General features: G+C 36.7%; 1 protein-coding gene across 3 annotated transcripts in view; it reads right to left on the minus strand.

The window, feature by feature from the left end:
• Positions 1 to 27,280, minus strand: part of ca16b (carbonic anhydrase XVI b) — an 87,914-nt gene that overhangs the window by 50,808 nt on the left and 9,826 nt on the right. For 2 of the 3 annotated variants that reach the window (XM_017480345.3, XM_053683647.1), the window contains exon 2: positions 17,285 to 17,371. In XM_017480345.3, coding sequence (XP_017335834.1) covers positions 17,285 to 17,371 — 87 coding nt within the window. The remainder of the gene's footprint in view (positions 1 to 17,284; positions 17,372 to 27,280) is intronic. The other variant, XM_053683646.1, reaches the window with a different exon arrangement.

The following is a 27,280-nucleotide window of genomic DNA, read 5'->3' on the forward strand; positions in this document are numbered from 1 at the left end:
AAAGAACATTCACCATGCCATTAAAACAATGAAAACTGAAGACAATGTACAACCTCAGCAATATTCTACTTTCTTCTGTTGTTTTACTTCATTCGGCTCTTGTACTGAAAGGGACAAGTTATGAATAGAAAATTGCCTAGTAGGCGGCCGTTTAGTAGGCGGCATAGTGTCCCAGCAGGTAGCGTTGCTGCTTCAGCTCCACATTCAATGCTAAGCTCTGGTTATCGTCTTTGAAGAGTTTCTCATGTTCTCCCAATGTTTGTGTGTATTTCCTTCCACCTCACAAAAACATGCTGGTAGGTGAATTGGCCCCTAGGTGTGAATGAGCGAGCAAATTGTGTGTGTGTGTGTGTGTGTGTGTGTGTGTGTGTGTGTGTGTGTGTGTGTGTGTGTGTGTGTTTGTATGTATGTGTGTTTTCCTGCAATGAAGGCACCAATCCAGGGTGCATCCCCAGCTTAGTGTCCAGCGTTACTAGGATAGGCTCCAAATCCACTCCGACTAAAAGTGGTTACTAAAGATGAATAAGTGAATTAGTGTTAGTAGAGAATATTCTGTTATGATTTTATCAGAATGTTTTGTGTCTTTTATGGTGAATGAAAGATCAAAATGACACATTTATCCAGGATTGCTTGCTTGTTTATTTATTTATTTATTTTACCAGATCAGTAGGATAGCCTATAAAAAGCATTTTCGCTCAAGGACTAAGTGGGAGTCCCCTGGGATATCTACATGAAAGGTGCCAGTATATCTGAATCTCCTTTGGTGTTCTATCGGGCATATAATACTCTACATAGTTACCGCAATGACATGTCACACCAACAATTCAAATGCAATTTGCCCTAACATACCTAACAGTAATCCATTTAAATAAAGTGTTTTCAGTTAAAATGGTGGTTTATTTTTCAGGCTTCATTTGCAACAAAGAAATGTTATTTTAAATATAGAGAATATAACAGTTATTTTTCATTAGCTTGACACACAGAATGACTGCATTTTCCATATTTCAGGAATGTATTTTTAGTGGCACATTCCTTTCTGCTCCCATCTCAAACTACTCAATACTCAGCAGGCCATGTCACAGCCAGCACAGCTAACAACCATGAACTCCACATCCCCGAATTATTAGTCAGCCCATGCACTATAAGCCTCGTAACCTGACCAGGCACATGACATTTATCTCCTATTACTAATCACGCATATGTCACAAAGTCTCACTCAAGAAATCTAGCAAATGTGATTCCAAGCATTTGGACCTCTGTTTTTACTATCAATTTTTTGACCCAGAGCCCATTCAAGAGTATTGCTGAGTCATCACCGTGCTGGGACACTATTTTACACTAAGCTAGATTTAAAATAAGCTCAATGGACACCAGATGAACTTTACCAGTAGCACCATTCATATCCAGTATGCATTGCCACTTTACTTCTATTCATTTGTCTTTTTTCTTTCTTCTCATTTTCACTCTATACAATACTGCATATCCCTTATTTCATTTATAAAGTTAAATTACTCTTAGTATACTTTCTAACTCTCTGTGTCTTTCTAACTCTCTATCTGTCTATCTGTCTGTCTGTCTGTCTAGTGTAGTCTAGTCTAGACTGTTTGATTTTCTTACCATTTACCTGTTTGTGATTGGTTTTGTCCTTGTCTGCCTCATGAGTATTAATAAACACCCTGTACTTGCATCCAGCTCATTGCCTTAAACTTGACATTATTTTGAGAAATGAGTAAAAGATAACCTGTCATAAAAAGAAGTTGTTTAAACTTATGTGAATTTGATGTAACCTTACATAAGTGTAGTGAAAAATGACAGAATCTAAACCTTCAAGCTATCGATAGTGGACTGCATTTTCAAAATGACCAGCTATTGGTATTTTCCAGCTATTTTCATTCCATTGCATCATAGTTTATACTTCTTGCATGTCTGGTCAACAGACTTTGGTCATTAAAAAAAAAATTGGCAAACCTAATCTTGTTTATATCAAAACATGCATTCTTATATACAAGGTTTTAAAAAACAACAACAAAAAAGGCATAATTAACACGTTGGAGAAGGTCTGATAAAGTACAGAATTAATAAATGAGGTCAAATGATCATGCTTAGGAATGTACTAAGCAAAGATAACACTTTATTAATCCCAAGATAGAGAAATTGGGGATCCCACTATTTCCTTTTTCTGAGAATCCACAGAAACCTGGTACAGATCTAATACCGACACCCTTGCAGCAATTGAGGAGTGACAGCATGGATTAAGACAATTTGTAACCTATGTTTGCATGCATGATTTGTGTTATATTATCTATAACACAAATCATATTCAGTATCTCACAAAAGCGAGTACACCCCTCACATTTTTGTAAATATTTCATTATATCTTTTCATGTGACAACACTGAAGAAATGACACTTTGTCTCACTTTTGTGAGATACTGTGTATATATATATATATATATATATATATATATATATATATATATATATATATATATATATATATATATATATATATATACTCAGTTGACATTACAAACATTCACAGCATAAAATATATAAGTATATTAGTTTAGATAATGTCAAACTCAGTCTGATATTGATCCAGCATTTCAGGCCAGAAAGTCCTTTGCAGTAGCAGAATGCTGTGCATCAGTAATCCTGTTATTATTTTATACAGGATTGCTGTTTGTAAGGTTTTGATGCTCAAGGTTTTACAAGGTTTTAAAAGAGATTAAATGAATGTATCTCTGTTCTGCTGGCAGATCTAGCATCCTCAGTAGAGGTAATTTTTTTCCCCAAACACTTTTCATGATCCTAGCTTCATGCAGCGTGTCAATAAAATATGTACTGCAGGGTCTAGTGGGTGACTTGTGATACTTTAAAACACCACACACTTTAATACGTTTGTATTACTTACTGACATTCTGTTTGGCCAGTATGCATTTCTTGAATAAAGATAAACCGCACACAATAGTGCACATTTTGTTTCTTTCTTCATTCAGCAGGCCCCAAAATACTTTATCACATCTTGACAAGCTATATCATTCTCACTGCATTTTAATTAGCGTTCAGTACAATCTCACCAAAACAATTAGAATGCACTGAATTATATCTCAGTCTTGGAATAGCAGGCTAATTAACAGAGACAATAATTGGATTAATTCTGCATGATCTGACAGATCTGCATGATCCCAGACAGACACTTCAGTAGCTAGCCAATGAGAATGAAAATAACTTTTTGAATAAACATACTTTTTCATTGTTTTCCTCCATGATTGTGATACTGACAGACACCCAGTCTTGGTCAGATTATATAAACTCGTGAAATGATGCTTATCATAATCCGTCTATGTCACCTCCTGGCCTGATGCCTGGCCTCCTTTTCCGATGATCTGCCTCACCAATCTATTAATATTAAACTTATTTACATGAAATGATTAAATACTTAATGTTTTGTGAGGCCTTGCCTTTGTTACTTTGCATAATATCTAGCCATGCCCTATCTATATAATTTATTAGTATTTGGTCTGCTTCTCATTTTTATTCTTCCTTACCTAGACTACCTGATTTCTGATTTTGCCTGTTTTTGTGGATTGCAATTTGGATTGAGACCTGTTTACTTTGTTTTGTGATAAATTGCCTCAGGTCCGTATTCTAAGCCTCAGTGTTTTGCTACTTCACCATAACCTGATATGACAAGGGTACAGCAGAAATTGCCAAAAGCTTTACAGGGTGCATTTCAAACAGCTACAATAAGCTCTATAATAGTGTCATGGAAGAAGTCCGACTGACCTAGACAAGGATGGCTCACTCACCTAGGCAAGGAAAAACGGGGAAAAAAACTTTTACAGTTCCCATATTAGTTCATGCCTCTTAATGTTTACAGGTCCAAATGGCTACGACTGCCACACTTCGAAGAGTTTCCCAAAGACTACTACCACAGCTATGATAGCTCACTCAGTACAGAGGTTTTTGTTACACTGTTCTTTTTGTTCTGGCTTTCATGCTTATGATTTTATGTTTGGATGCAATGAAAATTGCCACAATCATGTCCCTGTTGAATGGGAGGGCCCTGAACTGAGTTACAGCCATCTTGGGAATGTCATGGAGGGGAAACAACATTCTTAAAATTTTATCTTTTTTACGGCCTGTATTTAATCACTTCCCGGATAAAAAGGGGAGCTGCTCAACTGCCATATTTCCCCTATATTTTTGCACGCTTGTTGCTTCTAGTGGATGCAATGAGACACTGTGAACTTAAGAAAGGGTTAAGGAAGGAGATTCAATTGAAACTGATGTGGAACAATTCAGAATCGATGTATATATTGAGGGTAATGTAATTGTATACTTTGCTAAGAAGAAATGTTCTGTGGCCAGTTTTCACCCTTGTTTCTGACTTAAAACTTATGCAACTGGGATTCACCTATATACCTACAGGGGAGCACTAGAAGTCTGGTAAACTTGGGCTGTGCCACTACTGCAGAGAATCTAGGGATAAGAAGCTTGCTTTAAACGACCCAATAAAACCGTGCCTCAATAATCTGCCTATAACAGTACACTGCAATGATTTACTCATTCACTCTTCAAGATCTGGTTATAAGCTGTTTGCAAGATATTAAATTCTGTCACTGCTTCTTCTAAAACTTTAACCAAGTAGTCATTCCGGTATCCTGTTGCTCTAGCACAGACTGCACTTTCATCCATCTCTTTCATTAATGCTGGAGAACACACATTAATGGAGTGGGTGCAGTGCTATTCCAATGCCAAGGTCAAACCCTGAAATTATATTCCTGTGCTTCCTTCTCCTATAACTGATCACTCTCTGAAAGGATTTATGACACTGGCAATTTGGAACGCTTGTCCTTCAATTTCACTATTGGCGTGGAGACACTGTACTGGTGAAGATTCACAGGAGTCCTTCTTTATTCTGACAGACCACCATAACTTAGAGTGCATCAACATTTTATTTCTTCACCGTCTAACAATTTAAATGAGATATCACTGATGTATATCTGTTATATGTTAAGGCAAAGGAAAAAATACTATTATACACAATATTTTTCAGTAGTGGTGTGTGGTATAGATAACACATGTCTACAACTAAACTATAAACTATAAACAATATGTAATTATATATTTCTGTATACAGACCTACAATTTTAAATAGGCAGTGTGAAGTTCATAATCCAATTTTTGGGCAGAGCTCATGGATTATTAGCCATAAAACTCTTTTATTGCATGTGTATGCTTTGTCTGCAATCTGTTCCAGTCAGCCAAGTTATTTAGTTTGATAGACGCCACTCTCCATCACATTCCCCCAAGTCCTGCAGCCACATGTTTGTCTCAATACACCACCTTTGTTACTGTGCTGCAATCCCATTAACCTTGGGGGTAAATAAGCCCACTGTGGTTGCCAAGGGAATGCTGACAATGTGGAGATTGCCTTATCATGTCCATTTCGTCCCTCAAGGAAAAGGAACACATAGCACACTATTGTGCTATGTGCTCTTGCAGATTTTGGCAGAGCACCGCTTATGAGTCATGTTCAATCTAACCCTCAATGTTCCAGAGACCAGGCACAGACGACAGGAAACAAACACACCATGCTGACATTATTAAGAGTGACAGTGGAGGGGATCAGGGTTTGGATTGTGGACCTGTAGCTATTGTCATTTTTCCTGGTTCACTGACCAGGGACCAGATGGAATATATCCATTTTAGTTAAAAGTAGTACAGTAATTCATACTAAAAATCACAATAAGACAAAAAAAATTATTCTCTACTGCCAGTTACCATAAAATAACAAACGATTTTTCAGCAGCCACAGATGATGCGTAGTATACATCATGTATAAATGTATGAAGTAGTTACCCAAAAGCAGTTTCATGCTGCTAAACAGATTTACAGTTACAGATTGGTGAACTAACAATCTGAAGTTTTTAAGATAGCATTTCCTGGTCTTTTAAAGAAATCACGGCAGCTTTAACTCCATAGTATTTCATTATTTCATAAGCCACTAGAGAGAATAATCTATCGAGAATAGTCAGCCTATCCTAGCCATTATCAAATCTATTTTTAATGATTAATACACAATAAAGAATATATTGTGCTCATTTTAAAGATATTCTTAAGAACAAAGTTCTTGTAATGTATATAAATAATTATATCTAAATATGTTAAATGTGTTGAATTCAGGAAGAAGGAATATTGGTGGACCAAAGGGTTGTCTAAGACAAACCTGATAAACACTGGGTCCTATTTTTCTCTACTAAAAAACAGCATCCCAATTTCCTTCCTTTTCATGAATTTGTGGGTCTTTAATCTCTTTCCCTGTCTTTAATCAGCTTCATTTCCATATTGCAGTATCACACATTCAGAAAGCCCTTAAAGACATTCACTTTAATACTTATTGGCTTGATCAGAAGAAAAATCATCTGCTTAGGAGAACAGAGGTATAATTTACTTACTTGCATGTGAGTGATCCTCAAAGTCTTAAATTTGCTCTATTTTATCTTCCATAACTTTAGCATAAAATATAGACCTTCTTGTACTAGTTACTAGCACAACCCTCAATTTTAACACTTAAACTCCCAGCTTATTTGGTTAAAAAAAAAAAAATCTACACTGACCACTACCAATTATTTAGTAACTACAGGAAAACTCATAGGAAGGAAAGTTACAAGAGTAAGGAATGTAAGTCTGGACCTGCTGCCAGATCCATCGAGTGTTCAAAAAAAGAATACCTTTATTGTCACTGCACAATAAAGAGATTTAGTAAAGCGTTAAAGAACCACCTAAAATATATTACCTGTCTCAATCTCTGGAACATAATGTTAATAAGAAGGTGAACAGGCCAATTTAGGTTTCACCACTGGGTCACATAATGAACCATTTACAATGTTTCTAGCCTTTCATATGGAACTAGTATTATCCAAGTGAAGATAAACATTTTCAAATTACATTCAATTATATTAGAGAAGATTATTGAAAATAGAACAGCCTAGAAGACAAAGTAGTTGCCTGTTAATTGGCAAGTGATGGTAAACAAGTATCTTATGTGTAAAAAAGATATATTAAAAAAATTACATCATACCATATACAAGTATATAACTGTGTTATAAATGTTCTATATGAATATCATATTTCTGTTCTAGAACTCAGTGCAGCTGTGTTCTATTTGTAGACTTTAAAATAGCACAGAAGGAAACAATAAATCAATCTGCTATTTACATTTAATTGGCTGGCCCAGAACAGTTCCAGACAAAACAAATTTCCTTTCTGTGCTATCTGCTTCAATGTCTCTGCATCCTGTCGAGGAAAACATGCATCTCTTCTAATTGAAGAAAAAAAAACAACAACAAAAAAACCCCAGCAATCTGTAGTATAAGAAAACAGAATTAACTCACTTATAACAATTTCGCATATAGAGTTTCAATTTCTGTTACTTCTGTAAACCCATTTCTTCTTTTCATGCAAGGTAAAATAAAGAGGATTGTCGAATTGTTTTAAGCTCTGTGACAGCACTTTGCACTTTGGCTTTCCAACCTGCTGATTTCACAAATGGTTGTTAAATGTAATTTCACTTAATAAAGCCTAAGCGGAACAATGCTTCATGAAGCCACCTTTAAAAAGTCATTAATTGAAAATGTAAGCCACTACAAGAAAAAAGTCATACTTACATGTGTTACATGTGAATTCCATAATAATTGAATGTAAATGGCAGAAATGAGAGGCTAACAGACAGTACTGCAGTTATATCAATAGAGCTTTATCAGACACTATATAATAAAGTTGCTCAAATGTATCTTGACTAAAATTGTCAAGGCTCTTATAATGATATTGAAATTGTATTATTTACAAGGGTTAGTATGTAAATATATTAGAATATTAACGATCTTATAATTTGTATGCTCTCCCAAAAAGAACACTTGTATTGTTATATAGTATACACAGAATGTAGTATCTCATTCTCACGCCTAATTTATATTTCCCTGGACTATACATATGAAGTTCCACACGTTAAATTTAATCCTTCAACACCATAAAAAACAAACTGAAGGGTGGAATGCTGGCCCTCCTTATTAGAGCAAACCACACAATACAGTGTCTCATCTTTGTTAAGTACAATTGGCAATGCAGATGGAACTATGTGTTGTGGTCAGATGATATAATAATGTAATTTATTATTTTTATTTTTACAAACACATACACCACAATACTGGCCTCATAAAGGGAAAAATAATGATACCCTTTGGTGGTAATATGTGTTCCTTAAAAGTTGTGGCTAAACAAACTTTGGTTGGATTTTGGATAAGGGGTCTGAATAAATGCAAGCCATTTATGGAATACATATACACATTTGCCACTGCCATGTCAACAACACTGCTGTGCTGAGAATGATTCAATAACCAATTATTGTATCAGTGGTGGTCCTTTCCCCTGATAGGGGATGGGGTAGAGGAAGGATGAAAAATGATGCAAAGCAGCAGGTGTTTGCCTACTCGGAAGTAGTCCGTATTTTTTAATATTCAATATACAAGTCCTGAAAAATCAAATACTAAATTGGCCATTTCTGGCCAATTCATATTATTTAATAATAATCACAAGAGCTACATGTCTAGCACAGTTTCAGGAAAGTGATGAGGAGTCCTATAGCTGCAACCAGTTTCTAAGCATTTTGTTCTTTGCTCACTCTGTGGTTACTGCACTGCATCATCAAGACACACTCACTGAGAATTAAGACTGAGAAGTCTGAAAGTTGTTAAGCAGTTTATTTTTCTGGATTCATTTTTGGGAAATCATAATTCAAGACAAAAAGGCATAGGGCCACCCTCATCAGTCTATTACGGTGTACCACTCTCACTGCTAACTAGTGTCACTGCGCAGTATTTTAGCTCAGTGTCACAGTAAATGTGTAAATGATTTGGTGCTGAAGAACGAAGAACATTTTCCCTCCATGTCGTACAAACTGAGACCTCTTTCCACATTTTATACAGTGGAAAGTGGTAGCTGATATTATAATATATTAAAAATATTATTTGAATAATTCATTTACAAAAATTGCTACGCCTATGGTACACCTACCTGATAAAACTGGCGATGAGTGTAGTTATAAGTTAGATATTTGTAGGAGACATTTGCTTTTAAATGACTCAAATTAGTGATGGGATTTCAGGTTAGGTTCAATCAGCTTAGCTCACTAAACTCCAAAACAGCTCCTTTCTGTCCCCCCAAAAGCTAGCCTTAGAATCATTAAATGTTAATCTATTACATAAATTGTTCAATAAAATCTTACATCTATTTTGCCTTTTGTCTGGTATAAAATCTATTTAAATAAATGTAAAACCATTGCGCTTTGACAAAGACATACTGCATTGACAATAACAGTAAAAAAAATTCCAGCATTATTATATTATTGTTTCTGCTGTGTCTGCACTTAACTTTCATTGTAGTAAAATTCAAAGACAGTTCCTTTTATCCTGATGTTCACCTCCACAATACACTACATACATAAGCAGCAGAGTCGTCGAAACCCAACTCTGCATCAGTCCCACACAGATTATTTTATTCTGTGCCAAAGAAATTAAATGTTGATAAGATTCACTGGATGCATTTCAGTTATAATTGCACTGTATGTGATTGCCACATTAGAAGTTTGAACACTGCTGCTAGACTTCACTGCTATACACAGAACTCTCAGCAAGAACATATTATGGCTCTTCAGATTTGACAATAGGCTCCCAGCATTCACCTGAAAGAGCCATCTCAAGAATTGACTTGTTCAAGAATAATACATCACTATAACACATATACTTGTGATGAAGTGGAAGCAGTTGAATACAAGCCTGTTTATTGTAACAATCAAACTTGCAGATAAAGGATGTAGTCTGACAAGCAAAGTTCAATATATGGGGAACCACAACAACGGAGACAACACAGAAGCGAGTCGAGTCAAAAACAACATAGAGATCAATGCACAATGGGCAAAACCTCACACAGTGTGAATGAACAGAGTGATCTAAATCAGAATTTTGATAAATGGGAATGAAAAACAGGTGAGTGAATCAGTTGGAAGGTAAGTGCGAACGTGATGACGTCCGTAGAATAGTAGGAACTGATTCTGGATTTCTGGTGGCCCCTGGGCTGGTGGTAGATTCAGCTGTGACAGTCTGATGCAAGATTCTAGTGCTCCAGGTTCTACATGTACTGTTATTATCTTGCCCTATTAGTATGAGTAATGTTGCTTAAAAACAGTGATAGTATGAACAAATCTATTAGAACTTAAGAATACTATATATCTATTATTTGTCTTTGAATGTGATCAAGGAGGTACTGTATGCCTCCAATCCAGTTCCACAGCTTTCTAACTAATGAAATAGTAGGGCCATGATGTCTTTATTATAGTTACAAGTCCCAGAAGTCCAGAATACCAGAATGTTGAAAAAAAATACAGCCCTGTGGGAACAACATTTGTTGATTTACAGAGTAATAACTGTGGATTCTTCAGCTAACATATAGGTTACTCTTCCTCTGGAAACCCATTAAAGGGGATCTTGGTCAATGACTACAATGATATAATATGATGTCAGCTTAAATATGACGTTAAGCTGACTTTACACCCTATAATTTTTTCCTGTTGAAGACAAAATCATACACTGTAATAAAATTCTTTGGTCGGGAGTTTGATAATATGATGTTTGGCGTCTGAAGCCATCAATAGGAGGTTGTCATAGGATTATGTAAAATTCATGACAGATACAAATACAGTAGTGGCAATGGCAAAACATAAAAAAAAAAATATGAAAATGGACATAAAAATATACATTCTTATTAGCTCAAGCTCACTTTATGTGACCCCATTTTCTGAACAAATCCAGACTGTTCTGATGACAGAAGCAGAGCATAGTAATTATTTTTTTAATCACAGGTCATTATCATCAGAGGATCTTCATTGTGTAATGGTGACATGGAGAACACATGTTACTAATCTGTTAGAAAATTTGGCAAAGATTTTATTGGATGATCTCATAACAAGTAATAAACTTAAATGATCTTAAAGGACTGCTGTAATAGAACAGTCTCTTAAATTAATAAAATCAGTTGTTATTTATGTTTAATAGGCCAACTTCTTAATATGCTAATGTGTCCTGAAAAAGTAGACCTATGTTCCCAAACCAAGCCCAACATTAGTAAAATCCTCTTCCTTCCAGAGATATAATCACACAAATAGTGTCTAGACTGGGTGGAGCTGGAATGTTTTTTCCTCAGCATACTCCCTCCTAAACAAAGAAATTCTTAGAGATTTGTGTAAAACCAGCATGACCAGCAACTCCAAGTGATAATTTTCAGCGTCACTTCATACATGCTAAAACATTTGAGCAACAGATCATAATCTGATACAGATTGTTAGTGATCATAAGCTTGAACTTCTATCAAGGGCAGGTACGCAGTATTGAGTATTGGGTTTTGTTTAACTGTAAACACAGATGTTTTGGTACTAACCATCAGAATGGGCAAAAATGTTTGTATGAAATGTACATTACACGCAATGATTTAAATTAAGTCAAACAATTAGAGAAACGACTTACCTTTTCTTTAACCTTTAACCTTTTCTTTTTTTTTAAAGAAAGTGAGAGAGTGCTCTCTTAAAAAAAAAAAAAAAAAAACATGCCAAAAATTACTGACATTCATGAAGAATATTTGAAACTATTTGGAAACGTTTCACTCAAAAAAAACCCTTTCCTGAAAGTATCACATGAAAAGAAATGCTTGAACATTATGCATTATTATAACTGCACCATCAACATGTTTGTGGACTGCATAAAGAAAGCTGGATCATTGATGCTTTGGGGCTGTTTTGTAGCTAGTGTGAAGATTGATGGTATCCTAGTACTTAGTACCTTTCTCCCAAACCTTGTTCTGTAGGCAGGACCTAGAAATTGACCATAGATGGATCTTTCAACAAAGTATTGTCCACAAAAGCCAGTATTTGCAATGGCCATCTCAGTCTCCAATTCCTCATTTCAATGAATACAGCATGTCAAAAAACAGAATATATTGTATGGCATATTCCATCTGTGGCATTGTGATACAGCAGTGCTTTTCACAGCAATCACCTTGAGAAATGGTTGCTGCATAGCCTTGTAAATAACAGTAGATCGAGGCTTCTGTAATAATGTCATATTACAACAACAGAGAGTTGCCAAACATCAATACTTTCTTTCAAGCTTAAAGTGAATGTTTGCTGAAGTACAAAGAAAGCTAGGCAGAGAAAGATGAAAATAAGAAAGTGATGGAATAAGGAGAAAAATATAAATTGCACCCTTCAGTGTGCAATATTATCTGTCTCTATCTGAGAAATACCTGCATAAACAGACACTAAAGAAATAAAAATCAAATCTCAACCCACTGGGTAACTTAATTGCCAGTGTGCGGCTAGATTCAATAACAGTATTCAGGCCCACTTATGGCAGTTTGTAGCATTTTTCTCTGCTTAATTACATTTAAATTACCTCCTTTATATCATTTAGATGTAATTGACTTACTGTTCCACCTAGAGTGATCATTCTCACATGTGTGATTATCACTTAAAAAACAATAAACAACTGTTCAGAAAATATAGCTGACAGAGGCATAGTTTAGATTAGAGACTGAATAGGTCTCCAACAGAGATGAGGCCATTTTAATTTGCAGTTAAAAGCAAAGCACAAATTAGAGGCCCCAAATGAATGAAGAGAAAAGTGATAAAATTGGAACGGGAGGTTAGGGAACATGGGGTAGGCAATCATGTGTAAGGCATTGTGTGTGGGGGTGGAAAACAGTGGGGGAGAGACCTGAGAAATAAAAGGAATTTGAAAAATGGCACTCCCTCATGGAGATGTTATCAATCATACCCATGGCCTAAATAGCGGAAGACACATACATTACAGCCAGTGCAGTGATTTCATAAAGCCACCCACAGATATCTGAGCAAGCACACCAGTGATCACACCGACTGCACACAGTGTACATTGGAGAGTTGCATATAATGGGACGTATTGCATGTACGTACAGTATTGTGCAAAAGTCTGAGGCGCATGTAAAGAAATGCTGTAAAGAAAAGATGGGTTGAAAAACAACAACATTTTCTACATAAAAAAATTCTATAAAGAACAATAAACAGCACTAAACTAAACTGTATTTAACTAATCTATAAATAAAGTCAGTATTTGGTGTGACAATCGTTTGCCTTTAAAATTTTTTAGTAAAAATAGTGAAGGTACACGTCACAGTTTTATAAGGACATTGGATGGTAAGTTTTTAAGCATCCTGGAGGATCTGCCACAGTTTTGTTTTTTCAGGTAATCCTTGACAGACAGATTTTTTTGCCTGAAAAGTGGTCTAATACATAATACTATATGTTACCATCTTTATTGCCATACAAAAAAAAATTCTATAGCATTTAATTTTTGTTGGAAACGTTATATTTGTAAATCTACTTTTTTCTGAAGCTGTAATATGGAAGTCATAAAATAAGCATTTAAAGCAAAATTAATATTAAAAACCAGGGTGGCCAAGATGCACAGTGCACAGTACTGGTGCACAGTTCTGTATGTGTGCAGAATATTGTAACATTTTAAATTGAAAATAAGGAAAACTGCAACTCCTATATATGTAACCTAATCTCCATCCATCCATCTTCTATACCGCTTATCCTTTTCAGGGTCGGGGGGGGAACTGCAGCCTATCCCAAGGAGCATTGGGCACAAGGTGGAGTACACCCTGGACAGGGTGCCAGTCCATCACAGGGCACAATCATATACACACTCATACCCATTCATACACTACGGACACTTTTAGACATGCCAATCAGCCTACCAATCTTTGGACCAGGGGAGGAAACCCCCGCAGCACGGGGAGAACATGCAAACTCCGCACACACAGGGCCACGGTGGGAATCATACCCCCGACCCTGGAGGTGTGAGGGGAACGTGCTAACCACTAAGCCACTGTGCGCCCTGTAACCTAATCTACTTTTGGAAAAACAACATTGCTGCCAAATTGTAAAACATTATACGTTCACAATGGGTGGTGCATTATCATTGATTATCACAATCTTCCATATTAGTCTTTCTCATCATCTGAGCTAAAAGGCACTCACAGCATTTCAACATGAATCTTTATATTGTATTAATATCTTCCTAATATCTACCTAATACTAGTCCTAATATCTGTAGGAAAATAATCACTGATTAATTCAGTCTATTCTGTTGACAAAATTGTGGTTGTTTTTTTTGCGTTTTTTGTTTTTGTTTTACTAAAATCTTAAGGTCAAAATATATTTATGGTCCCTTAAAGATATTTCACAGTATAAGCTCCAGTTTGAGCAAAACCAGAATTCAGCCACAACTACACCCGACAGCGTTTACCAACCCACCACACATGATGGCATCAGTCTCTGATTGCCAAGAGTGGCCTGTGAACTACCTTTTTCACTCTCTATCATTTTCAAACACATCTAAAAGTGGCCATCAACAACGCTTACATATTTTCTAAATATGAAATACAAAAGATGTAGCACCACTAATAAATTTACCGAGCTGACACACTTTTGATTTGACAGTTGCTATGTTTGTGCTTATTTATAGCTTATCGGGTTTGGCATTTGATCATTTCCTCCCTGGTTTATGTTGCTTTTCTGTACTGAGTCCAAAGAAAATGTTTGGAGCACAAAGCATTAAGACTGTGGAGCCTACAGAAATCCTCTGGCACAGAAATTATCGTGTGAGCACGAAAGGTATAACCACCCTCTGCTTTCTCTCAGAACATATACACAAACACAGATACAAAAAGAAAAACTTTCCAATTAAGATGCCTCAAATGTCATAGGATTTGAAAGGTTAAAACAAAAGGGCTATTGAACAGCTTCTATAAAATCTGTGCTAAGCGGATTCTGTTCGCACATTGGCCTCTAGCTATGAGATATAACTTGGCAAAGTCGGGCATATTTCATAGTACATTTTTTAGACTTTAAACCAAGATTGCCTGGAAACAGTCAGCCTGGCAACTATGATCAACCAAGTCTGACAAACCTGATGGGCCATCTGTTAAAGAGAAATGTGCGGCATGAGGTAACCTGTATTTCTATGTGTTAATCAATAGAAATGAAATCAAAGTGCTAAACATGTTCCATGCATTACATTATCTAAGATTACACAGCATGCCCACCCTACATTCAGTTTAATTTAGTCTTTTGGAATAATCATGGTGCTGAAAGCATATAAAATACATTTATTTTGAGCTGTGGGGCATGGTTGCTTAGTGGGTAGCACATTTGCCTCGCACCTCCGGGGATGGGGGTTTGAATCCCATTTCTTCCCTGTGTGCACAGAGCTTGCATATTTACCCCATGATTTGGGGGTTTCCTCCGGGTACTCCAGTTTCCTCCCCCAGTCCAAAGCAGGTATTGTAGGCTGATTGACATTTTCAGATTGTCCATAGTCTGTGAATGGGTGTGTGAATGTGCTCTGTGATGGGTTGGCACCCTGTCTAGGGTGCCTTGTGCCCCAAGTTCCCTGGGATAAGAGGCTCCAGGCTCCCCACGACCCTGTGTAGGATAAACGGTACAGAAAATGGACGGATGGATGGACATTTTGAGCTGATGTATATGTTATAAGATTCTCTCACACTTATCACTTGTCAATAGAGCTGTGGACTGGGACATACTAACATGCCTTTGGTTTGTGCACCAGTTTTATAACTGATTTTACAGCTTTGACCCAAAATAAGAGCAAAAAATTATGTTCTATTAACATTTTTTTTGAAGCCAACTCAAACATTCTCAGACAGCATGTTAAAATCCTGCTCTGCAAAATCTCATCTACACTAATTTGAGTAACCAAACAAAGACTGTGTAACAAGAGGAAGTTCACCCTGGAGTAAATCCAACAATGTAGGTGTTAATTCAGCACTGAAGATTTTGCTGTGTAAGGTCACCAAGACAGTTTATACATAACTTTTATACATAGATAAAGTTTGTGGAGAAATATACAACTGGGAAAACCTAACATTCCATTGTTTGAGATAGCATTTCAAAATTTTCCTTTCCAAGTTACCAGACAGGGCAAAGACCTCTTAGGACATATCGGCCTTTTCTAGCAAACACACTCATGAAGCTGTCAAGTACCACATAAAGCAGGAAAGTAGAGCACTTAAAGATCATTCCCTGTTGGAAGCCTGTTGGGATCGCTGGCATAAACATTCCGCATTTGTAGGGAATCTCTCAGAGGACACTCAATAGCCAGCAAAAAATCAAAACAGCAATGATCTGCCACTGGAAATAAAAGGTTGCCAACATCCAACTTATCACAACCCATTAGAGACAGTAGAAAGATTAAAAGTTGTCCTGGGATTAGATGTACACCAATAAAGAAAATGTATGTATGATCTGTTTTCTCCATGGAACGGCATGCAGAATTTTTCGCACATCATTTTGAAAACACTATTTTTAGCACAGGATTTTGTGTGTGCCAATGGTGAGTATTTCTACTTGGAAAGGAAGGAAACAAGAACAGGAATTACAGCAGTGGCTAGACTACAAAGTAATAGCTACAATCTTCAATAGTAGCCCTAAATGTCTATACCTGGCACTGTAAAAAGTGAGGATTTGTTTAATTATCCTGTGCCATCAGTGTTATACTAAGCTGTTAAATGGAAAGACAATGAAGCTCGCTTTAAAGGATCCTTTGTTAACCTCGCCGGATGTGGAAAGTGGCACAGCTGCAATCGAGTATTAAGAAAGCTCAATTTCACCTTATTTTTGCTGTATGCTGTGAGGATCGTGCTCCGAGAAACATGTACAAATTTACTCCCTGAATGTGTTTTTCTGCTCTTTGAAAAACCATTCTGCTCTGTCATAACTACCATCTTTTCTACTACTGTTCTGAAGCTGTTAAAGTTACTGGGGAAATGACACTGTCAATCAATATACACACCAACACAGACAGATTAGGCATAAAATGGCAGATTTGTAAGGTTTAACTATAATAATTAATGTTGTCATTTGTCAAAGCATATTTGTATGACTATCAGAACTTTAAAGAAGAAATTATAGAAATAGCATGTCACAGAATAAAAAAAGGCTAATGACTAAACATTCCTAAAGGAAATGGTTTCTTCTTTAGGCAGAAGAAAAAGAATAACAGTGTTTTGGTTAGACAAAAATAATGTACCATAAAGGAAGTTGCGCAATAACAAAATCCATTCAAAAAGAAACTTTCCTGATTAAAAGCAGGGAAGGAACAACTCACCCGAATATGCCCAGTAGGGTTCTCCTGCGGCTCTCTTCTCTCTCTGATTTGACATTTTTCCATGTTTCATTCTTGGTGGTGCAGCTGCTAAAGACAAAATCAGAGAAACAAAATGTAGCTTTAAAGTCACAGTCCATGAAGTTGCAACATTCTTGCTGTGTTCACTACTTAACACTGGATGTGTCCTGCTGACCTAAGTGTCTCCATCTCTTATAATTTTATCATACTTCACCTCTGTTATTAGCAATATAAACAATATTGAGACCGGAACCGCATAATATTTTGCAGTAAGCAAATCCAGCATCCAGTTCCATTACTAGACAGAAACTGGTTCTATTGTTATTTATTTATTTATTTATTTATTTATTTATTTATTTATTTTAAATGGTGTCTCAAGTATATTATTAAAATTTGATATTCCTGGGAGCACTTTCTTGCTCCATAGGTTAGGTTTGAATTTGGTATAATGTTCCATGTATAACTCTTGTATAAGCCCTGAACACAGTTTGGCCAATCAAAATTAACTTTCCTTAGAGTTTTTCTCACTTTAAACAGTTAACCCTGGGTCATTCTAAACCCTGGATATATAGTATCCTGGGTTATCTAGTTTCACCTTCCACACTGTTCACACTTTTCCCAGAGTTAACAATCAATCCTGGGTATTCATAATCTGACGTCTCACACTGTACATTCCTAAACCCTGTGTTGACCTTCTTATTTGCATATTTGTGGTGTCAAAAACCATGATTGAATAAATACAGCACGTGAACGAAATAAAGAAAACACAAAAGAAAGCAAACTCAGAGAAGCAAATAATATGAATTTTTTTGGAATTCCTTTTAAGCACAGAGACTTGTGCTTACTTGTACAGTCAGGTCATTTGACCAATTTTTATTAATTAGGTCTAAAATTTCAAAAAAGGGTTAGGGGTTTCTGTGACTGTACAAAGCACACAATGTGGGGCACACACTGTTGGGAGTTAGCATGCTTATTAGTCAGGGAGATCACAGATATGCTTGAGTGGTAGACATGCATGTAATGTTATTAGACATGCATGCTATGTTATATTATTTCATATCACCAACAAATCCCCGCCCCTACTGGATAACAATCCTTGCCTTAATGGAGCTCCCTTTGGCAGGGTAATTCATTTGTGCTCACATTGATTAACGAATACTTCAATGTTAATTTTAAAGTGTATGTTTTGGTATTTCTTTGCAGTTACACAGCTGCTGCACTGTTTTATTGACCTTTTAAACATTGGTGATTACAATATAACATTTGTATAATAATGGAAATGGAATTGCAAAGATAAATTCCCTATTACTATGCAAATGCTAGTTAAATAAGGGTATGATCTATTCTTTGTAAGTTGATAAAACTGTTGAGACAGAAATGTTTGGTAAAGGGTTCTCTCTGCGGTATCTATCAGGAAATCAGGAATACTACACTTCAGAATTGATTTGATGATTGTGCACATTCCATGGATAAAATTGAATGCTTTCATATAATTCCATAATTTATACGCTCATCCATAAACATTATATAAAGAATTGAGCAAAAGAAATTGTGGAATAGAAAAATGGGGCACTAAAGGGAAGAAGAGAAAAGAGAGGGACACAGATAAAGATAAAGAAAGTGAGAAGAGAAATAAATACTAATCTTGAACTAAATAGTGAAGCTTATACACCTCTGCACATGCATTAGAGAGCTTCATGCTGGGCAAAATCAGCAGCCCACACTCTGTTAAAACCACACTTTAAAACCTGCTTTGCATAATTCTTCCTGCAATTCTTCCCAGGGTTTGGTAATTGTCCTGTTTATCTCACTCAGTGTGTTTCAAAGCCCTCGTACACCTGTGGGAGACCCCCTGTGTATGTGAATGACATCTTAAAAATCTGTAGATAATAGCCCGATACAGTTGCAAAATTATTCAACCCCCATTGCAAATCAGGTTTATTGTCAAAATTTACAGACTTTCAGCTGTTTGCAATGAACAAATCAATTGATGAAATTCAACTGAATATGCAACTTCTTGAAAATGCTAAATCTTTAGTACTTAGTAGAGCATGCTTTTGCTGTTATGAATTGCTGCAAATGAGATGCAGAACCAGACACCAGGTTCTGGAGGCGTTCCTGAGGAATCTCAGCCCATTTCTCATGAGCAATGGCCTCCAGTTCAGTAATATTCTTGGGTTTGCATGCTGCAACCACCTTCTTCAAATCCCACCAGAGATTTTCTATGGGGTTCAAGTCAGGTGACTGTGATGGCCCTGTAGAATCTTCCAGGACTTCTTATGCAACCAAGCCTTTGGAATTTGAGGTATGATGGGGATCATTGTCCTGTTCGAAGTTCCAACAACGCCAAGTTTCAGCTTCTTCACAGATGGCATGAAGTTTGCTCCTAGGATTTCCTGGTACTTCAATGAATCCATCTTGCCTTCCACACGCTGCAGGTTTCCAGTGCCAGAGGATGCAAAGCAGCCCCAGAGCATCACCGAGCCACCACCATGCTTGATTGTGGACAGAGTGTTCTTTATTCATTCTTCTTCCTCCAGACATACCGCTGATCCATTGAGCTGAAAAGTTCCAAATTTGTTTCATTGCTCCACAGAACAGAATCCCAAAACTTATGTGGCTTATTTATATGATTTTGAGCCGACTGTTTTTGTGCTTTTTTTGTCAGTAGTGGTGTACGTCTTGGAGTTCTGGCATGGAAACTTTCTGCGGTTAGTATGCGCCATACTGTGCTCGCTGAAACATTTACATTTACATTCATTCATTTAGCAGACGCTTTTATCCAAAGCGACTTACAATTGAGAAAATACAAGGAAAGCGATATATCAAGCTGAGAACAATACAAGTAGTGCTACCATTCAAGATCTTTCACTGAGTTCCAGAAGAAGCAAAGTGCGTAGAGTAGAGGCGTAAGTGCCTGAGCAAATATTTGCATTCATTTTATTTATTTATTTATTTATTTATTTTTATTTACCTCAGTGCCTGTTGCCACCAAGTCTTGTTGCAGGTCTTTTGCAGTCACTCGGGGGTTTTTCACAACCTGCCTTCTCAGAAATCTGATTGCAGCCTTTTTCTGCCCTGTTCAGGTATTTCATAGATTTTCTACCCCTATCCAGTTCAGGTATTTCATGTGTTCCAGCTCAAGCACACCTGGTGGAACTAATGAAGCCCTTGATTAGTTCCATCAGGTGTGCTTGAGACAACATATGTTTTGCATATTTGTGCTGTTGTGTGGGATTCTATTCAGGGGGTTGAATAATTTTGAAACTGGAGAAGTCATTGTAAGTTGCATTTTCAGTTGAATTTGTGGAAACCACTTCAAACGTTCATTGTGTTGAACTATTTCAATTGTTTTGTTTGATTTGTTCATTGCAAACAGCTGAAAGTCTGAAAATTTTGACAGTAAACCTGATTTGCAGTGGGAGTTGAATAATTTTGATTGAAACTGTATATATAGCTTCTAGAGCTGGCATATCTGCGAGAAACAACAAAACAACAGCTGACAACCTGCTATTAAAGGGGCAGGATAATAAATGAATGTCTGAATGTGACTGAATGACTGTAAACAAGCCAGACTTTATGGAGCTTATGGTGGCAAGATCCTGCTGGCCACGTCATCAAAGCTCTTGTGTGACTGCTTGCTCCTCCTGAGATTTGTTTGGAGCTTCTTCAGGGCCAAAAGGGGATGCCTGTATTTATATCTCACTTCAAAGCAATCACCACCACCTTACCAGTGGCTCAGTCTCTGGGGAAGATGCTGCATTCGCATAAACACATTTTCCTATCCTCCACACTGTTCTTACCCTTGCTTGCATCATTTCATTGGAGATTAATTAGAAGCTGAGCTAAGTCAATTCAGCCTGTCCCAGTAATTAAGGCCGCCCTTATTGGTTAGTGAACAATTAGGCGGACTGTCATTGGCTAGTGAGCCGTCCTGCCTCATTTGCTGTTTAATCCCCTGACAGACAGAGAGGCTGATCACGCAGGCAACCACACTGGAACTGTAAACAATTACTTATTTCTATTACAGCTTCGATAAAATATTCAAAGGCAATGCATACTGAAAGGCAGGCCATTGTTTTCTCATTACGTATTATTGACTTCAAATAGAGGATAGGCTTAATAATATTCTCAAAATCCTGAAATTATTATGCATTCTAATAATAACCACATTATTTAATCAGTAAGCACTTTTTACACTAAGGTTCAGAATTATTGGCACCCTTGATAAAGATGGGTAAAAATGTTATGGATTTTCTTCTCTATAATTAGATTATTCTCACACTGAACACCTTTAATTAAAATAAATGCATTCTAAGAAATAAAAAACACCCTCATCAAAAATATTTTTCACACAACCACGTCACAGTTATTGGCATACGTCGAAGACTGAATCATTGCCAGACAAGCCTTTTCTTTCATCTAACAACAAAGTGCCTGCATTTTGCGAGATCTACTGGAACATAGACAAACGCTCAAAGTAGGTTTGGTGTAAAAACAAGGATTGTTATACAATGTAGAAAATAATATAATCCCCAATCTTAAGTATAGTAGAGGATCTGTGATGTTGTGCGGCTGTTATTCCTCCAAAGGCCTTGATAACCTTGCTTGGATGCATGGCATCATGGTCTCCATAAAGAGAACAGCGTATTCAAAATGAAAACCTCAGCCAAGAAGCTACAATTGGGTTATCCGAATCCACACAAGATTTGTTCAGTGACCAAAGAATTAAGCTTCTGACATGTCCATCCCAACAGCGTTTTGCTAAACCCCACTGACGAACCTGTAGGAAAAGACACTGTGCTGTGATGTTATTAAAGGAAGGGTGAACAAATGGCTATTTTAGCAGATGCTAATAATAGTGATATGTTTTTGTAATAAGTAAATAAATAAAAAAATACATACATACATATTAAAAAATATATATGAAAGAAATGTTTAATACTTCAATTAAAGGTAAGCTTAGATTTCTCTCACATTTCCAGTGTGAGATTCAACTAATTAATCCCTTTTTTACAATATAATTCTTCAGTAATTCTGGATCTGTCTGTAGATGTAGTTTACCTTCTTTTTATTCACTCTATTATTTAGCATTTTATATGTTCACTATTTCATTATGCACTGTTCCAGCAAATATATTAAAATGTTAATCACCCTTTTCCCAAATCCCGGAAAGGGAGTTGCCCACAATCCTGTTATCTAAATGGCTCTTCTGGAGGACAGATAATAAGTTCCAGCACACAAACAGTGTATAATAATAAAGTGAGAAAAGATCCCTGTAGAAATCCCTGAAGAAAGACAGCTGTGTCCATTTTTGTGACCCAGTCCCATTCAAGGCTTTTTATATACCCTATACTCCTAAAAATACATGTTCTGTAGCTTTGCAACACTTTGCTATGATTTGATGTTGCTATGTGTATGGTAATAAATGTATGCGGCCCCCTGTTGTTGACCCATGCTCCCGCATCCATATTGAGAAACGAAGATCCTTAGTTCTGCTTCTGTGGAGGCTGTCTAAAGTGCTCTGCAGTTTATATCCCTTGGGTCTTGTAACGATGGCTACAAGTCGACAGCCTTCACAGGAGCATGTGTGTGTATGGGTCGGGAGCTCTACTGTCACAGAAGAGAAGTAAGTATGCAGCAGTCAGGAAGAAAAATACAGCAGGTTTTGAATTGAAAGTGACAGCATAAATTTACAGCCATATTGTACAAATCACATGTATACTATGTCTACTTAACTGTCGCTAGACACAAAATTATGACAAACAGTGGACAGACATGATGTGGACAGATATGATGTTGTATTTGTCTTGCATACATGCTTCCAATAATCAAAACACTCCATAAAACTATAGCCCACTCAGGAAAAGTCCAAAAATGCTCCAGTGGTGTACATAAGGGAGCTCTTACACTTGTATAACCTAACATATAAACAACCCACAGACCCAATAGGAAGCTTGAAACTAGGTTGCAGTATAACATGGGAACTTACAGGAGTATGCTTACACAAGCATTATAGCACTGTTAAACAAATAAACCTAAGTAAGTGAGAGGTTTAAAGATGGCCATATTGGCCTTCTAACATACTGAAGATACATATTTTTTTTTAAATTCTGTACAAGTCACGACAGGTATGTCTTTCTCTTGTGTGAGCTAGTCTCATATTGAAAAAAAACCCCAACCTTTTTTCCATGTTTATCAAAGGTTTCTAAATCTGTTGAACAAACAGGAAGGAGAATGGCACAGCACATATTTACACTGTGCTCCAGAGCAAGCTTTTAAAGGCCAGAGGCAGAACACACACCTCAGCTGAAAAGGTCACAAAGACTCATGGCTACATTAAGACTCTCCTGGCCATCATCAATACCTGTCACAGAGTATTTTAGAGTCCTGCTGTTCATATACACATCAACCTTGATGATAACCTACTGGATAAGTGGTCTAGGTGTTGACATACCTTTAACCAACCATCCAACTTCTAAATGACTTTTCTGTCTGTGTGTGTGTGTGTGTGTGTGTGTGTGTGCACGCGTGTCAACAATGGCGATTTATCTGCTTTAGTTACAGTGGCTTGGCACAACGTTAGTGGTGAGCTCCTTTTGTCTCATATTCAGTCAACCTTCCGCTTCCCGTGCTAGCTATTTAATTTTTTTTGTGGTTAAAGTTTATATCTATGAAATGTTTAAGAGGAATTTTCCCTGAAAAAAGGCACAAGGTTATAGAGACATGCTGATGAAGTTTGTGTGTGCGTGTGTGTGTGTGTGTGTGTGTGTGTGTGTGTGTGTGTGTGTGTGTGTGTGTGTGTGTGTGAGTGTTTTAAGTGGTCTATGGAAAGAGGTGGTCTCAATTACTCTCATTTCATATCAGTTGAGCAGTCCAGGCTACATTACACGACTCTGTACTGCATACACACAGGAAGTCTTTTTACTTTTCTATATTTTTACCCAGTCTTTAAGAGAATGCATGAGTGGAACATAAACAATAGGCTTTAAACTGTGTGAACAAAAAGAGAACATGTATAGAAAATGAAGCAAACACAACTGTAGTCTTGTGACTGAGACTGGCAGACATATGAGCCTCTGCCCAAGCAGCTGATTGACAGCTTCTGTGTCTTGTGCCTGCCCGCCTACACTAAGAAGTATACACAGAGGAAGTGTAATCAAAGATAGAGGAACAGCTAATCCAAGCCGACAAGCTTTGTGTTAAAAGTCAGCCAAAAACATCCAGTAAGGAGGTAGAATGATGTCAACTACAAATGAAAATATCTTCATTTGAAAGTTATTGTTTTTTAATCTATCAAATTGAAATTTGAACTGAAATGAAATTTGTGGTCTAAGTGTTCGAAGAGCATTTAAATTTAAATTTCTAACAGCATTATTTTAACTCAACAGTCCAGATCTTAAAATAAAAAAACTAGGCATAAATGGTTAACCAAAATAGCATGCCAATATATCACGTTTTAAATGAGCCAAATTCTTTACTTAGTATGGGTCAGTTACTAGGTTTACTCCATCACACAGTAGATGTTTCATACAGCCCATTTTTATATTTCAATATTGTGTAGGAAATAAAAACTTATCAACATTATCCAAGTCAAAGGCAAGGAAAAAAATCGATGTCAAAGTTGGCAAAGTGGAGTCAAAGCAATGTGGCCCACATTGTTTGCATAAACCAGCAACATCCTGGCTTTATCCTGTATTTATGGACATAGCATTAGTCTATTGTCTTATTGTTTCATAAGAAGTATGGACTATTTTAAACGATAATACAGGATTTCCTAAGAGGGAAAGTCATTAGTGAATGGACCACCATATACTATTCAAAAGTTTTCAGCTTCATATAGCAGGCTAGGTAGTATGATATTCCTTATAGGGTCATTTATGGGTGAAATTATCACAGCAAGTATCTGAATCAGATGACTAGACTGAAGGTCACCATGAAATGCTGTGTGCATGAAATGATAACTCTGCAAACAAAATCTCTATGGGCCAAGTCTCTTGGATTCAAAGCTTCTAAAGCTAACATAATAATCATTAAATTGGCCCAAGGTTCACTAACCAAGTCTATCAAAGTCTTTAGGTAAATCCATTAGCAGAATTAATGATAATGTTATAGGTTTATGGAAAGAGCAAACACACCTCCGCTTTTTTGTATAACATAATTTAAGGTGCAAACATAATCACATAATCATGTAGAATTCTATTAAATGACTCTCAAGAAGATTTTAAAAGTGTCACACTGTGTAATTGGGGAAGATCAAAGTGCATGACCAGCATCATTCACTGTCTGGTAATATAAAAAAATAAAATAACATTAATTGACAAATAAGTCTTAATTTAGTATTTACACTATGGCATTAGCGATGGTGAGGCAATTATAGTTTCCCCTCCTGGTAAAACCCCTTGCTGTGATCAAATAAATTTTAGTTTCCTACATTATGTCAGATACAATATTTTTTTCTTCACTTTCTCAGACTGATTGGGTGCACAGCAGGGCAACTGCAAGTGAAGGAAATAACACATCAGTTCCAAAGCTTTAATTACAGCACCAAAACCTTGGCCCCCACAACAAACACAATTTTCTATGATTACCAGCTTGCAGCTTTACCTGTTCAAAGAAACAGGCACTGAAATTCAGTGAAGTTTAATGGTTATCATGCTGGAATATTCAGACGTATCTTGACTACACTAGTCAAACCTTATAATAGTTGTTGCGACATCTGTAACTAATGTGGGGTAAAAGTAAGACGGAGAGAGAAAAATGAACAAACTATTCAGGAAAAACTGTGGCCTTGAATTCCAAGTGATACAATATTACTTGGAAACAAAAACCATTGCTAACTATTTTAGCTGACTGAATGAATCAAATAGGGTTGAATTATTCATCATAACTCATGATTCATTATGACTGCTAACCTAACACAGATACTGATACACTGGCATATGTGAGAAATATCATTAATAGATCAGATGGCACTTTCCGTTGAAGCCATCAGATCCAAGCAGATAAATGGCGCACTTATATAGTGCTTTTAACCAAATCGCTTTACACTGTGTCTCATTCACCCACTCACACACACACTCACACACCAATGGTAGCAGAGCTGCCATGCAAGGCGCTAACTTGCCATCGGGAGCAATTTGGGGTTCAGTGTCTTGCCCAAGGACACTACAGCATGTGGAGTCACATGGGCCGGGAATCGAACCGCCAACTCTACGATTAGTGGACAGCCGGCTCTACCACCTGAGCCAGAGCCTCGCCAATAGATAGGAATATATTAAATACAAATATCAATAATACTAATAATAATAGTCATCATCATCATCATCATCATCAAATTTCAAAACAGAATTTTCCGGTAAGCAGACATCCTTTTGGAACTTGAAGGAGCTTTATATGAACATTAAAGAGGCTGAAAAAAATTATAACATATTGTTGAATGTGCACTGTACATGAAATTATTATACAGTTATTAATAAACATGTGCAAAAATTATTCTGCAAACAGTAGAATCTAGAATGGGCCAAGAAAACAAAATGTTAAAAATGAATAAATAAATAAATAAAAAAACAAACAAAACTGAACTGATCAAGTAATGTTTGGAAAACTTCCTCACCTACTTCTTAGTGCTATATAATGCCAGCCATATTGTGCAAGCCCAGAATTAGATAACAATTCTCAATAGAATACATAAACACAAAAGAAGAAAAATGCACTACTAAAGTGGGAAGTGATTACATTTGCTAATTAATCCCTTTAACTCTTAGGAACAATTGATGGGTCCAGATTCTGGATCTTTTCTTATTAGTTACTGAATCAATCACAATGGTTCTGTCCACTTTTTGTAACGCTTATCCTTCACAGGGTCGCGGGGACTCTGGATCTTTTCCCAGGGGGACGAGGCGGGGGAAACCCTAGATGGGGTGCCAACCCATCGCAGGGCACAATCACACACATTCACACACCTATTCACTCAAA

The sequence above is a fragment of the Ictalurus punctatus genome, chromosome 11 (assembly GCF_001660625.3).
Source record: "Ictalurus punctatus breed USDA103 chromosome 11, Coco_2.0, whole genome shotgun sequence".
NCBI lineage: Eukaryota > Metazoa > Chordata > Actinopteri > Siluriformes > Ictaluridae > Ictalurus > Ictalurus punctatus.